Below are 13098 nucleotides of genomic sequence, written 5' to 3' on the forward strand. Positions count from 1 at the left end.
GTTTTTTTACATTTTAATTAGTTAATTTTTAAATAAATTTATTTATTTTATTTATTTATTTTTGGCTGCTCTGGGTCTTCATTGCAGCGTGCAGGCTTTTCATTGTGGTGGCTTCTCTTGTTGTGGAGCATGGGCTCTAGGCGCGCAGGCTTCAGTAGTTGCGGCTTGCAGGCTCTAGAGCGCAGGCTCAGTAGTTTTGGCGCGTGGGCTTAGTTGCTCTGCGGTATGTGGGATCTTCCTGGACCAGGGCTCGAACCCGTGTCCCCTGCATTGGCTGGCAGGCAGATTCTTAACCACTGCGCCACCAGGGAAGTCCCTTAATTTATTTTTTATTAAGATACACTCAACATATTAGTTTCAGGTGTACAACATAATGATTTGAAATTTGCATATATTTCAAAATGATCACAATAAATCTAAACATCACCACACATAGTTATGAAAAAATCTGTTTTTTCCTTTTTTCCTGACTTTCAAGATTTATTCTAAAAGTTGTACATTCTAAATGTACATTACATCCCCAGGACTTACTTACTTTATAACTGGAAGCTTGTACCTTTTGACCACCTTCACATAAAAATTTAATACGTGCATACCTCTGGAAACCATCAATCAGTTATCAGTTCTCTGTATCTATAAGTTTGGTGAGGGGTTTTTCTTTGTGGAATAGAAGGGAAGTCATGGTCTTTGACTCATCTCACTTAGCATAATGTCCTCAGGACCCAACCATGTTACAGCAAATGGCAGGATGTTTTTTCCCCCTCATGGCTGAATAGAATTCCATTGTATACAGAGTTGACTCTTGAACAATATGGAATTAGGGGCATCAGTTCCCACATATAACTTTACAGTTAGTGTCATTACGTGCAGTTGCACATCTAACCACAGATCGTGTAGTGCCGTAGTACATATTTAGTGACAAAACCTGCGTATAGGTGGACCCACACAGTTCAAACCTGTGTCATTCAAGGGTCCGCTGTACATACTGCATCTTTATACATTCGTCCATTGATGGACACTTAGGTTGTTTCCATATGTTGGCTATTGTGAATAATACTGCAGTAAACATGGGAGTACAGATATCTCTTTGATAACCTATTTTCATCTTTGGATGTATACGCAGAAGTGGGATTGTTGGGTTGTATGGTAGTTTTTAATTTTTTGAGGAACCTCCACATTGTTCTCCACAGTGACCGAAACAGTTTATAATCCCACCAACAGTGCATAGGGGTTCCCTTTTCTCCACATCCTCGCCAACACTTACCTCTTGTCTTCCTATTGATAGCCATTCTTACAGGTGTGAGGTGATATCCTGGTTTTGATTTGCATTTCCCTGCGGATTAGAGTTTTAATGTACCTGTTGGCTATTGTGATGTCATCTTTGTCTACTTAGTTCCTCTTCCCATTTTTAAATCACATTTGTTTTGTTTTTGTGTTACTGAGTTGAATGAGTTCTTTATGAACTTTGAATATTAACCCCTTATCTGATACATGGTTTGCAAATATTCTCTCCCTTTCTGTAGGTTCTCTTCTTTTTAATAAATAAATTTATTTATTTTATTTATTTATTTTTGGCCGCATTGGGTCTTCGTTGCTGCGTGCGGGCTTTCTCTAATTGCGGCGAGCAGGGGCTACTCTTCGTTGTGGTGCACGGGCTTCTCATTGTGGCTTCTCTTGTTGCAGAGCACGGGCTCTAGGCACGTGGGCTCAGTAGTTGTGGCTTGTGGGCTCTAGAGCGCAGGTTCAGTAGTTGTGGCGCACGGGCTTAGTTGCTCTGCAGTATGTGGGATCTTCCCGGACCAGGGCTCGAACCCGTGTCCCCTGCATTGACAGGTGGATTCTTAACCACTATGCCACCAGGGAAGCCCTGTAGGTTCTCTTTTAATTTTGTTAATTGTTTCTTTTGCTTTTAAGTTTGTTGTGGCCTTGTTGTTGGTGGTTTTTTTAATTGTGACCCACATGACTGGATGTGCGTTTTATTTATTTATTTTTAAATTTATTTATTTATTTATTTTTGGCTGCGTTGGGTTTTCATTGCTGTGCATGGGCTTTTTGTAGTTGTGGCGAGCGGGGGCTACTCTTCCTTGCAGTGCGTAAGCTTCTCATTGTGGCTTCTCTTGTTGTGGAGCATGGGCTCTAGGTGCGTGGGCTTCAGTAGTTGTGGCACGTGGGCTCAGTAGTTGTGGCTCATGGGCTCTAGGGCGCAGGCTCAGTAGTTGTGGCGCATGGGCTTAGTTGCTCTGCGGCATGTGGAATCTTCCCAGACCAGGGCTTGAACCCGTGTCCCCTGCATTGGCAGGTGGATTCTTAACCACTGTGCCACCAGGGAAGTCCCTGGTTTTTTCTTTTTTATGATTGCTTTGGTTATTCAGGATCTTTTGTGGTTTCATAAAAATTTTAGGATTTTTTTTTTCCTATGGAAAATGCCGTTGGAATTTTGATAGGGATTCTGTTGAATCTATAGATGGCTTTGGGTACCAGGGACATTTTAACAATATTAACTCTTTCAATCCATGAACACGGAATGTTCTTCCCTTTGTTCCTGTCATCTTTTTTTTTTTTTTTTTTTTAAGTTTATTTATTTATTTATTTTTGGCTGCGTTGGATGTTCGTTGCTGCACACAGGCTTTCTCTAGTTGTGGCGAGCGGGGGCTACTCTTCGTTGTGGTGCGCAGGCTTCTCGTTGAGGTGGCATCTCCTGTTGCAGAGCACGGGCTCCAGGTGTGCGGGCTTCAGTTGTGGCACATGGGCTCAGTAGTTGTGGCACACGGGCTTAGTTGCTCCGCAGCATGTGGGATCTTTCTGGACGATGGCTTGAACCCGTGACCCCTGCACTGGCAGGCGGATTCTTAACCACTGCACCACAAGGGAAAGTCCCCTGTTCCTGTCATCTTTCTGTTGATTTCTTTAAACAAAGTTTTGTAGTTTTCATTGTACAATCTAGTATGTTTTATTAGACTCAATTAGGAAATTTTAAAAATGAGTTCCTGTTGATACTTCTATTTTGAATTAAATATTTCAGGTTTTTTAAAGTTTCATCTTTACTACATTGATCTGCACTGAATCTGGATTCCTAATAATTTATTTGCTGTATCCAGTAATATATAAAAGTAGCTTAAAATTGCAATGAAATATTATTGCTAACAGTAAGCTTATTGAGTCAAATTTCTTTGAATTTTCTCTGTCCTTAAAAATATATCCCACTGTACCTCAAGGATGTTCAGATACTGTGTTCAGTAGTTTCTTGAAATATTCGTTTTCACTGTGTTCTTTGTTATCAGCTTGATATTCCAGTTCATTCTTTGTGCTTGATATTAGTTTTTTTCTTATTTAATTAAATTTCAAACATAAATATGGTTCAAAAGTCAAAACCATATAAAAGATATAATCTGTGAATTTTTGTTCTGATTTCTATGTCTTCTACCCAGTTCTCACCCACTCCAGTATAGGTAACTTTTTATTAGTTTATGTCTGATCTTTCCTGTGTATTTTTTGCAAAAAAGCAGCTATGTATATGTATGCATATATACAAAACAAAAAGTAGCATATATATAGAAATTAAAGCTTAAACAAAGAGTAGACTACTTTGTACATAGTCCGAGATGTTTATTCACCAGTCACCAACTCATGGCCATTCCTTTGCTATGATAAAAATTGCTGCAGTGAATAACATTGTGCATATGTTACATGTGTGAAGTGTATAGATTTCTTGGACTTCTTTAAAAATGGAATTTTAAGTGAAAGCCTCTCTGTAATCTTTCTTAATCTAGAGCTTATTTTTTCTGCACATGTTAACATGGATGTGTTTATGGGATGGGATCATGCTGTTCAGAGTACTGCAGCTTTTCAGTCAGTGTCATGGGTATTCTTTTACATGAACACTTAGAGGATTAACTATAAACCACAACTGCTTTGGTATTCCTTAGATTGGATGTTCAGGAAACAATTTGTAATAATGTGTAGTGTTCTCCAGTTAAAATGTGAAGTAATTTTACATAAGTTGGACTTCTACATACCATTTTATAAGCTTTCTTTCATTTTCCAGTGTGTAGTGAACGTTTACAGCAAAACTACGTTTTAAATGTCTGTTTCACGTGTTGGGTGGGATTCCATTGCATGTAGGTAGATAATCCTTCACTGATGGATATATAGATTGTTTCTAAAATTTTTAATATTAGGAAAAATACTGAGAACACACTTAAACAGTCTTCCAGAATTGCTGTTTTACTTTTTATACAACCATACCTTTGGGAGATTTTTTGTTATCACTGTTCAGGTAACAGCTGTCTTATAGTATATTGCTGTCAAATGTCAGTGCCCTTTCATTCATAGTGTTAAATTGAGAAATGCTGGGGGGAATAACAGTAGTAGAATTACTGCTTGGAAGGATTTAGTGTTTTTGTTGCAAGATTATTGCTATTATTGTTTCCACTGTTGAAATCCCAGCGCTGTGATAACAAGTCCTTTGGGGTTTTGGAAGAGGTATGCCTGTGTACATTTTTAATAATGAAGATAAGGAGGCCTATTGAAGTGGTAGCTGTTTTTGAACTGTTCTTTAAGACTTTGCCTTAATAGGAAATTAATAATTATTTAAAGTCCCTGAGTCCCTGGTGTATTATGGAGACCAATACTAGGCACTGCATATACAAATAGAATGCTCCTGGGCCACAAATTCCTTACAGTTAAGGAATATCTTGGAATCTCAAATTTAGTGATTTTGAAAGAATTTAATATTTTAGTGGAAAGCTGTTGAATAGTCACTTTGTAGCTTTGCACTTAACATATTTCAATAAACATGGCCTATAAAACATTGTGACCCAATTTATATATACACATTATGATGCTAAAGGTTAATTGGAAGGGTCTTAACAACTTGATAGTGTATGCTACTGAGGCAATTAAATTAAAAATCATCTGTTATTTACTCTCATGTGATTGTTATTTCCTCTCATGTGATTGTTATTTCTGACTAGGAAAATTTCAGTGGGTTTCCATGCCTTTTGGTAGAGTCAAAATATAGGTTGCAAAATCCTAAGCTTCAGTTTACAACTCTTCAAATATGTAGTGAGCTCCTACTATGGGCCATGTAGTGCTTGTAATAAGTTGGTGAACAATAGACAATTATGATCAATGCCTTCATGGAATTTACTTATGAGGAGATGGGCAAATATGAATATGTTACCCATGTTTGGTGATGTAATGTGGAAAAAAGGGGGGGGTTGCAATTTTGTGGTCAGGGTGATCCTCACTGAGAAGGTGACATTTGTGTAGACTTGAAGAAGTGAGGTAGTTAGCCATCTGGGTATCTGGAAGAAGAGGATTCCAGGCAGAGGCATCTAAGGTGAGAGTGTGCTGGAGAAGCAGCAAGGAGGCCATTGTAGCTAAAGGGAATTGAGCAAGGGGGAGTGAAGAAGAGGAAGGCCAGAAGAGTAGCGGTGGCTAGGTTCCATCAAGCTGTGTTCGTTCATAGGCCATTATAAGGGCTCAGGCTTCCATTCTGAGTCAGTGGAGGGTTTTGAGCACAGGATGACCTATCTTGAGTTTTTTTTTTAATAAATTTATTTATTTTATTATTTTATTTTATTTATTTATTGTTTCTGGCTGCGTTGGGTCTTCGTTGCTGCGCGCGGGTTTTTCTCTGGTTGCGGCCAGCGGGGCACACTCTTCGTTGCGGTTCGCGGGCTTCTCATTCTGGTGGCTTCTCTTGTTGCGGAGCACGGGCTCTAGGCGTGCGGGCTTCAGTAGTTGTGGCATGTGGGCTCAGTAGTTGTGGCTCGCGGGCTCTAGAGCGCAGGCTCAGTAGTTGTGGCACAGAGGCTTAGTTGCTCCGCGGCATGCAGGATCTTCCCAGACCAGGGATCGAACCTGTGTCCCCTGCACTGACAGGCGGTTTCTCAACCACTGCATCACCAGGGAAGCCCTGAGTTTTTTATATTTGAAAAGTCTTTTTCTTTGGCTGTTGTGTTGAGAATAGACTTGTAGGGAGCAAGGGTGGAAGCAGGGAGACTAGTTAGGAAGTTAACATAGTAATCCAAGTGAGAAATGATGGTGCTTTGTTATCATAGCTATGGTGAGAAACGACTGGATTCTGTGTATATTTTATAGGTAGAGCCAAAAGAATTTTTTGACAGATTGATTATGGGGAGTGGGAAGTCTAAGAATTTGGCCTGAGTAACTTTAAGGACAGAGTTGGTATCAACTGAGATGGGGTTAACACGTATGGGGTGGAACATTATGGGGGGCAGGGTGTGAAGATCAGGAGCTCTATTTTTTTTTTTTTTTTGGCTGTGCCACACGGCATGTGGGATCTTGGTTCCCTGACCAGGGATCGAACCCGAGCCCCCTGCGTTGAAAGTGCGGAGTCTTAACCACTGGACCACCCAGGAAGTCCCAGGAGCTCAGTTTTGAACATGTCGTACAATATTTGAGATGTCATTAGGAAATTAAATAATATATTTCTAGACATCCTGAGAAATTTGGGTTGGAGAAAGAACTTCTAGGAGTTATTGCTATAGGTGGTTTTGAAAGCCATAAGACTGAAGTATATCAAGAAAGTGAATATAGAGAAGTCCAAGGACTTCAATACTGTGAAGTCAAAAGAGGAAGGGCCAGTAAAGGAGACTGAGAACAAGAGACCAGTGAAATGGCATTTTAGAAACAAAGTAACAAAAGTGTATCTTGGAGGGAAGGATCAGCTTGTCTAAGGCTTCTGGATGGTTAAGGTGATCACATGTCCTAGTTTATACCTGTTGTCTTGGTGTAAATTGTTAATGGTACCCTCTTTATTTTCAGAAGCGTCCTACTTTGGTTAATAAATTATGTTGTCATCCTACTAATAGATCTCGTAAGGTGATGGTTCAAAATTGGTCATTAGTTTAATGCATTAACTTGCTCATGTAATGAAGATTGGCTTGTTGAAATTTGTGTTACACTAGTATTTTTATCCTTCGCAGTCTCTTTTTTTTTTTTTTTTTTTTTTTTTGGCCATGCCTCGAGGCTTGTGGGATATTAGCTGCCCAACCAGGGATTGAACCTGGGTCCTGGCAGCGAAAGCGCCGAGTCCTAACCACTGGACCGCCAGGGAATTCCCTCCTTCACAGCCTTTAGATGTTAACATGGAGAAGTTGTAACCCTTGTCATGGGACTCATATCAGAAGAGAAGATAAAGTTGAAGTGCCAAAGCATCAGGAATTCATTTTCTTGGAATGTTGTTCAACACTTGTTTTGCTGGATTTGTGCTGTACCATAGGTAAAAAAATAATTAAAATAGGCTATGATCACATCTATTTCATGATAAAGTGATTCTGTTGTCCCTCTGTGTCAGCATTTGTGATACAAATTCTGAGCAAGGAGAAACTTTATGTCTTGCAGGCTCTTATCATCTATTGCCTTTTTGTATGTAATTGTGAATAATAATTATTAGATGTGTGTAATATAGTGTAAAGTAACTACTGTTCGTGTGAATAATATACTTTGAATAATACAGTTTTAGCTGAACACAACTTGTAAAAATTAAGAATACTTTGAATTATATTTGGCACTAAGAATGAACATTTTATTTTATTGTTTTAGTTTTAGTTTAGTTTTTTGGCCGCACCGTGCAGCTTGCAGGATCTTTAGTTTCCCGGCCAGGGATTGAACCTGGGGCCACAGTAGTGAGAATGCCAAGTGCTAACCACTGGACCACCAGGGAATTCTCATCTGTGTCCTTTTTTTTGTCTTAATGAGTATCTTTCCTGCACAGTTTTGCTTCATTCTTTTTAACAACTGCCTTGTTTGGATATACCATAATTTATTTAAGCAATTACTTTTTGCTGCACTTTCTTTTTGCTATGATACACAGTATTTCAGTCAAAACCTCTGTTTCCTTTGAGTTCTTGAGGCAATGTACATGGAGGGATACAGTCTTAATTGTGGAATTTAGGTTCAGGGGTAGCATAAGAAACACTTTTTACAACATTGCCACTTTGAGTTTCAGAAAAGATGGTACCAGTTAATAATGTTGTTAACAATCTGATAAGTCCTCTGTTTTATGGTGTGTTCTCAAACTTGGATTTTTGCTAGTCTGATACAGAAAATATGCTGTCATCGTAATATGAAGGAACAACTTGCTCTAAGAATTTATAGCAAGCAAGTTTAGTTACATATAGTGGATAGATATAAGCACAATTTATCTTTAACTTCTCATATGTTATTACTTTAGAATAAACAAAAATACCTTGCCACATTCCCAAGATTCTCTTACTCTTTTTTTTTTAAGGAGGATGTGGAAAAGGATAGCATAGGTAGAATCTTTGCTTTGTATGAACAAAACAGAACAAAAATGTAGGAACAGTGTAGTCTTTCTACATTGTTAATAAGTTATTAAAGATAAAGGCTTAAATGCCCTTACCAAGGAGCTTTTAATCTTCATGAATTTTCTTTACCTTACATAGTAAGTTCTGATGTTAATGAAAGTATGAGCAGATTTCAGATCATGAAGCTGTGGACAAGCTTAGCTCCTTGCATTCAAAGATTTTTGTTTCAGCAGTGGTACTTGGTGAATTCTTAAAAAAACTTGTGGTGTTTTTTGTTTGTTTGTTTTTTTGTGTTGTGATACAGAATAGTTCCTCTGACTCAGCAGGTTGTTGGAATTAAAATGATAAGCATCCTGTCATTTTAGCTATATTGCTGCTTCAAACTTCCCTTTCTGAATTTTCCTAGTGCAGGAAGGAATTTGGGTTCTGAGACCCTTAACTTACTTTTAAGCTAGCCGTTCAAATACCTGATACATATATCCTAAGATACAACTTTAAGACCAAACTATTGTATGATTCTGAAGCAATACATAAGTAGTAAGGTGAATAGATGGGATCTTGTAAATAAGTTGTAGATAGTGTGAGAAGAGGGATTGAAAATGTCAGATGAGTGTTTCTTTCCACAGACCCTAATTTTACTTAAGTACTTTTCTGTGGCTTCTAAAGGGAATAGTATAAATTATCATTGAAATTGATAGAGTAGAAGCCTCAAATATTATAGGACGTCTTGCTAAAATGACAACTTTTTTGTGGGGGGGTGGGTGTGATATATTTTTTTTATACCAGCCCTACCTAGTTTTTAAAACTTGGCATCTTTTATCAATAGTGGTTGAGACATCTTAATTTTTTTTCTTTTCTTAAAAAATTTTATTTATTTATTTATTTTTATTTTTGGCTGTGTTGGGTCTTCATTTCTGTGCGAGGGCTTTCTCTAGTTGCGGCGAGCGGGGGCCACTCTTCATTGCGGTGCGCGGGCCTCTCACTGTCGTGGCCTCTCGTTGCAGAGCGCAGGCTCAGTAGTTGTGGCTCACGGGCCCAGTTGCTCCGCGGCATGTGGGATCTTCCCAGACCAGGGCTCGAACCCGTGTCCCCTGCATTGGCAGGCGGATTCTTAACCACTGCGCCACCAGGGAAGCCCGATCTTAATTTTTTTAAAAGATCCTTAGTGATATTTCAGGTATTAAGATGGAAAGATGGTCATTTAACCCTTTTTAACCCTAATAAAAAATTAACTAATTAAAATATCTTTTTTTTTTTTTTAAACAGGTGCCATGTTTCAGAACAGAGTAAGACCCCTGGTAAAGAACTGAAGACACTGTACAGACACCAGATATAGGCTAATTACAAAGAAAGCATTAACCTGCCTCTGAGGTGACTAAAGGGGAATAATGGTGATTTTGCGCCGGGCTCGGCCGCCTGCTTCCGCCCCAACCAGCAATGAATCTTGACTCGCTCTCGCTGGCCTTGTCTCAAATCAGCTACCTGGTGGACAATTTAACCAAGAAAAACTACCGAGCCAGCCAGCAGGAAATACAGCATGTAAGTAAACTAGTGAGAAAACAAGCACCATTAAAGGAATGAGTATGCAGTGAAAAGAAAATTGGAAATTGTTGTGGGTATGTTGCATGAAAAGTAACTTTTGCCCCTTATTTCAAGTGATTTCAGTTTAATATATAAAAGAGAGCTTTCACAAGGTTGTTCAGCTGTCACCATCTAACTCCAGAATGTTTTCATCACCCCAAAAAGAAACACCTGAATCCATTAGCAGTTGCTTTCCATTTCTCCCTCCCTCCAGCCCCTGGTAACCACTAACCTACTTTGTGCTTCCATGGATTTGCCTTTCTGGACATTTCATATAAATGGAATCATACCATATGAGGCCTTTTGTTTCTGCCTTCTTTCACTAGCGTAGGTTTTCAAGGTTGATCCATGTTGGAACATGCATTTAGATATTTAGGTTTGGTTCCACTTTTTGACTGTTGTGAATATTGTGGCTGTCAACATTCATTTACAAGTTTTGGGTGGATGTTTATTTTAAATTTTGAGGATATATACCAAAAAATGGAATTGCTGGGTCATATGGTAACTCTGACTTTCTAAAGAACTGCTAGACTGTTTTCCAGAACACTGTATCACTTTTCACTTCTAGGAGCAGTGTATGAAGACTCTAGTTTTTCTTGATCCTCACTAATACTTGTTATTGTGTGTCTTTGCTTTTAGCTATTCTAGTGGGTGTGAACTGGTATCTCATTGTAGTTTTGATTTAGAGTTAATGATGCTGAGCATCTTTTCATGTGCTTAATTGTATATCTTTGGAGAAATTTCAGTTTGTCCCCCCACAATCTTTTTTTAATTTTTTATTATTTATTTGGCTGCGTCAGGTCTTAGTTGTGGCTCCAGAGGACATGAGCTCAGTAGTTGCGGCACTTGGGCTCCCTAGTTGTGGCACGTGGACTTAATTGCCCCACGGCATGTGGGATCTTAGTTCCCCGACCAGGGATTGAACCCGCGTCCCCGGCATTGGAAGGTGGATTCTTAACTACTGGACCACCAGGGAAGTACCCCCCGCCACCAGGGAAGCCCTAATTTTATTTTTAAAATAGATAATGTAGTGGGACTTCCCTGGCCAGTGCAGGGGACACGGGTTCGAGTCCTGGTCCAGGAAGATCCCACATGCCGCAGAACAACTAAGCCCGCGAGCCACAACTACTGAGCCCTCGTGCCACAACTGCTGAAGCCCGCGAGCCTAGAGCCTGTGTTCCACAACAAGAGAAACCACCAAAATGAGAAGCCCGCACACCACAATGAAGAGTAGCCCCCGCTCGCCGCAACTAGAGAAAGCCCGCGCACAGCAACGAAGACCCACTGCAGCCAAAAATAAATAAATAAATAAATAAATTTAAAAAACTAGATAATATATTAACCTGATTACTCTAGCTACCCATTTCTCCTACCCATAGGCAACTGATACTACCTATTTCTTAACTGTCATTACAAAGATATTTGCATATAGAAAATAGGGAAATATTTCCCATCCCTTTTCATATGGTGGCATACAGTATAAACTGTTCTGCATCTTGATTTATTTAATTTATTTAGTTAACTAGTTTATCCTGGAAATGATTCCTTATCCATACACAGAAAGCTTCTTCATTCTTTTAAGGGTGCATAGTAAACCATGGTATGGATGAATCATATAGAATTTACTTCACTATTGATGACATTTAGGTTATATAAAATTTTTTTTTTTTTTTTTTTGCTATTGACAGTGTTGTTACAAGGTCATTTCTTGCATGCATATATCTGTCAGTATGTTTGTAGGATAGATTCCTAGAAACTCAAGCTTGGGCAACTCTTCTGCTCTCTAATGGAAAAGCTCAATTCTTAGAATTATATATTTCTATTTGATTTTTTTCTTTTCATGTAGCACTGTTTCTCTGGTACATTGAAAAAACAGGTGTGTATGCTTACGGAGTTTATTACATTTGATGCTGCTTTGACAAATTATAGTGCTTAAGTTCGTTGTTCTAATACCTTCAGTGGTCCTCTTACTACGGAACAAAGTCAAAGCTCCTCAGTAAAAAGTTTCAGCGCCCTTTAAGTCCAGTTCTAAATGCGTTTCTTGGAATTCTGTTCTTTCAAGAACCAAATCCAATACCACCTTGCCAGTGAAGACTTACCCTCCTTTTCCTTTATTTGGATTAATTCCTTAGGCTCATTCTGAAAGCTGTGTTGGTCAGAATGTGACCTAACAGTTTCATGCAGCTACTATTTAAACATCTGCTGTGTGTCACATACTCTTTTTGTGTGTGTGTGAGCTTTTTTTTCAAAGATTTAATAACATGTATACATGGGAGAGACTGAGGAAAACTTGAGTAACTCCTAGTCAACGTTTTACTGAAGTAAAATGTATATACCAAACAATTCATAAATCGTAAGTGTGCAGATGAATTTTCATAAAACGAACATAGCTATTAATAACCATGCAGATTAAGAAAATTGATACTAGCATCTCAGAAGCTGTCTTAGTTGTTGAACATATCACTTATGACCCAGCAGTTCTGTTTCTGTGTGTGTACCAAACAGAAATGCATATATACATTGATCAAAAAAACATATATTGTGATAGCCCAAAGTTGGAAACAACCAAGTGTCCATCAACAAGGTATACTAAGAAGCAGTGAGACTATTTTGTGGAACAACATGGATTGATCTTACAGTGTTGAGTGAAAAATGCTAAACATTCTGTCAGTTCAGTAATTCTGTGCACGGTCAGTTCTCTCATGATAGCAACGATTCAAGCATTTACAGTGTTCCAGGCATTATTTTTAATGTGATTTTATGTCAGTTCTCACATTCTTGTTACAGTCATGCAGGATGGGTAGTGGGTAGTATTGTTCCATTTTACACTAAGGTTCAAAGACATTAAATATTTTTGCCCACTGGTACTCTGCCTGAAAGTGGCAAATGTGAGATCGGAACCCACAACATTCCTATGTTGAATCTCTTTGTAATTGTTCACGGAAGACAAAGAAGTAGAAGGAAATTAGAGACTCTGTATTGGAAGGTCATCTAGTCCCAAGTTTGACCCCCTGACAGCCCCTACTATAAAACATCTTCCACTTTTTGTCAGAGTGGCCTTTCTAAAATGTATAGCTAATAGTCTCTTTGCCATTTTAAAATCTTTTGTGTGTCTCTGTCCAACTCAATTTAAAGCTCATACTCCCTAAGCTGGGCCTCTGTTGCTGTTCTTTGGAAGCAGATATGAGACATTTTGGAATGCAGGTTATTTATAAGGTTT

General features: G+C 38.7%; 1 protein-coding gene across 6 annotated transcripts in view; it reads left to right on the forward strand.

The window, feature by feature from the left end:
• The window catches only part of CNOT1 (CCR4-NOT transcription complex subunit 1), a 102769-nt gene that overhangs the window by 18085 nt on the left and 71586 nt on the right, over positions 1-13098 (forward strand). For all 6 annotated transcript variants that reach the window (XM_061174221.1, XM_061174220.1, XM_061174219.1 and 3 more), the window contains exon 2: positions 9564-9836. In XM_061174221.1, the coding sequence (XP_061030204.1) occupies positions 9735-9836 (102 nt within the window). In that variant the 5' untranslated portion in view covers positions 9564-9734. The remainder of the gene's footprint in view (positions 1-9563; positions 9837-13098) is intronic.

Source organism: Eubalaena glacialis, chromosome 18, assembly GCF_028564815.1.
Source record: "Eubalaena glacialis isolate mEubGla1 chromosome 18, mEubGla1.1.hap2.+ XY, whole genome shotgun sequence".
In the NCBI taxonomy this organism is placed as follows: Eukaryota; Metazoa; Chordata; class Mammalia; order Artiodactyla; family Balaenidae; genus Eubalaena; species Eubalaena glacialis.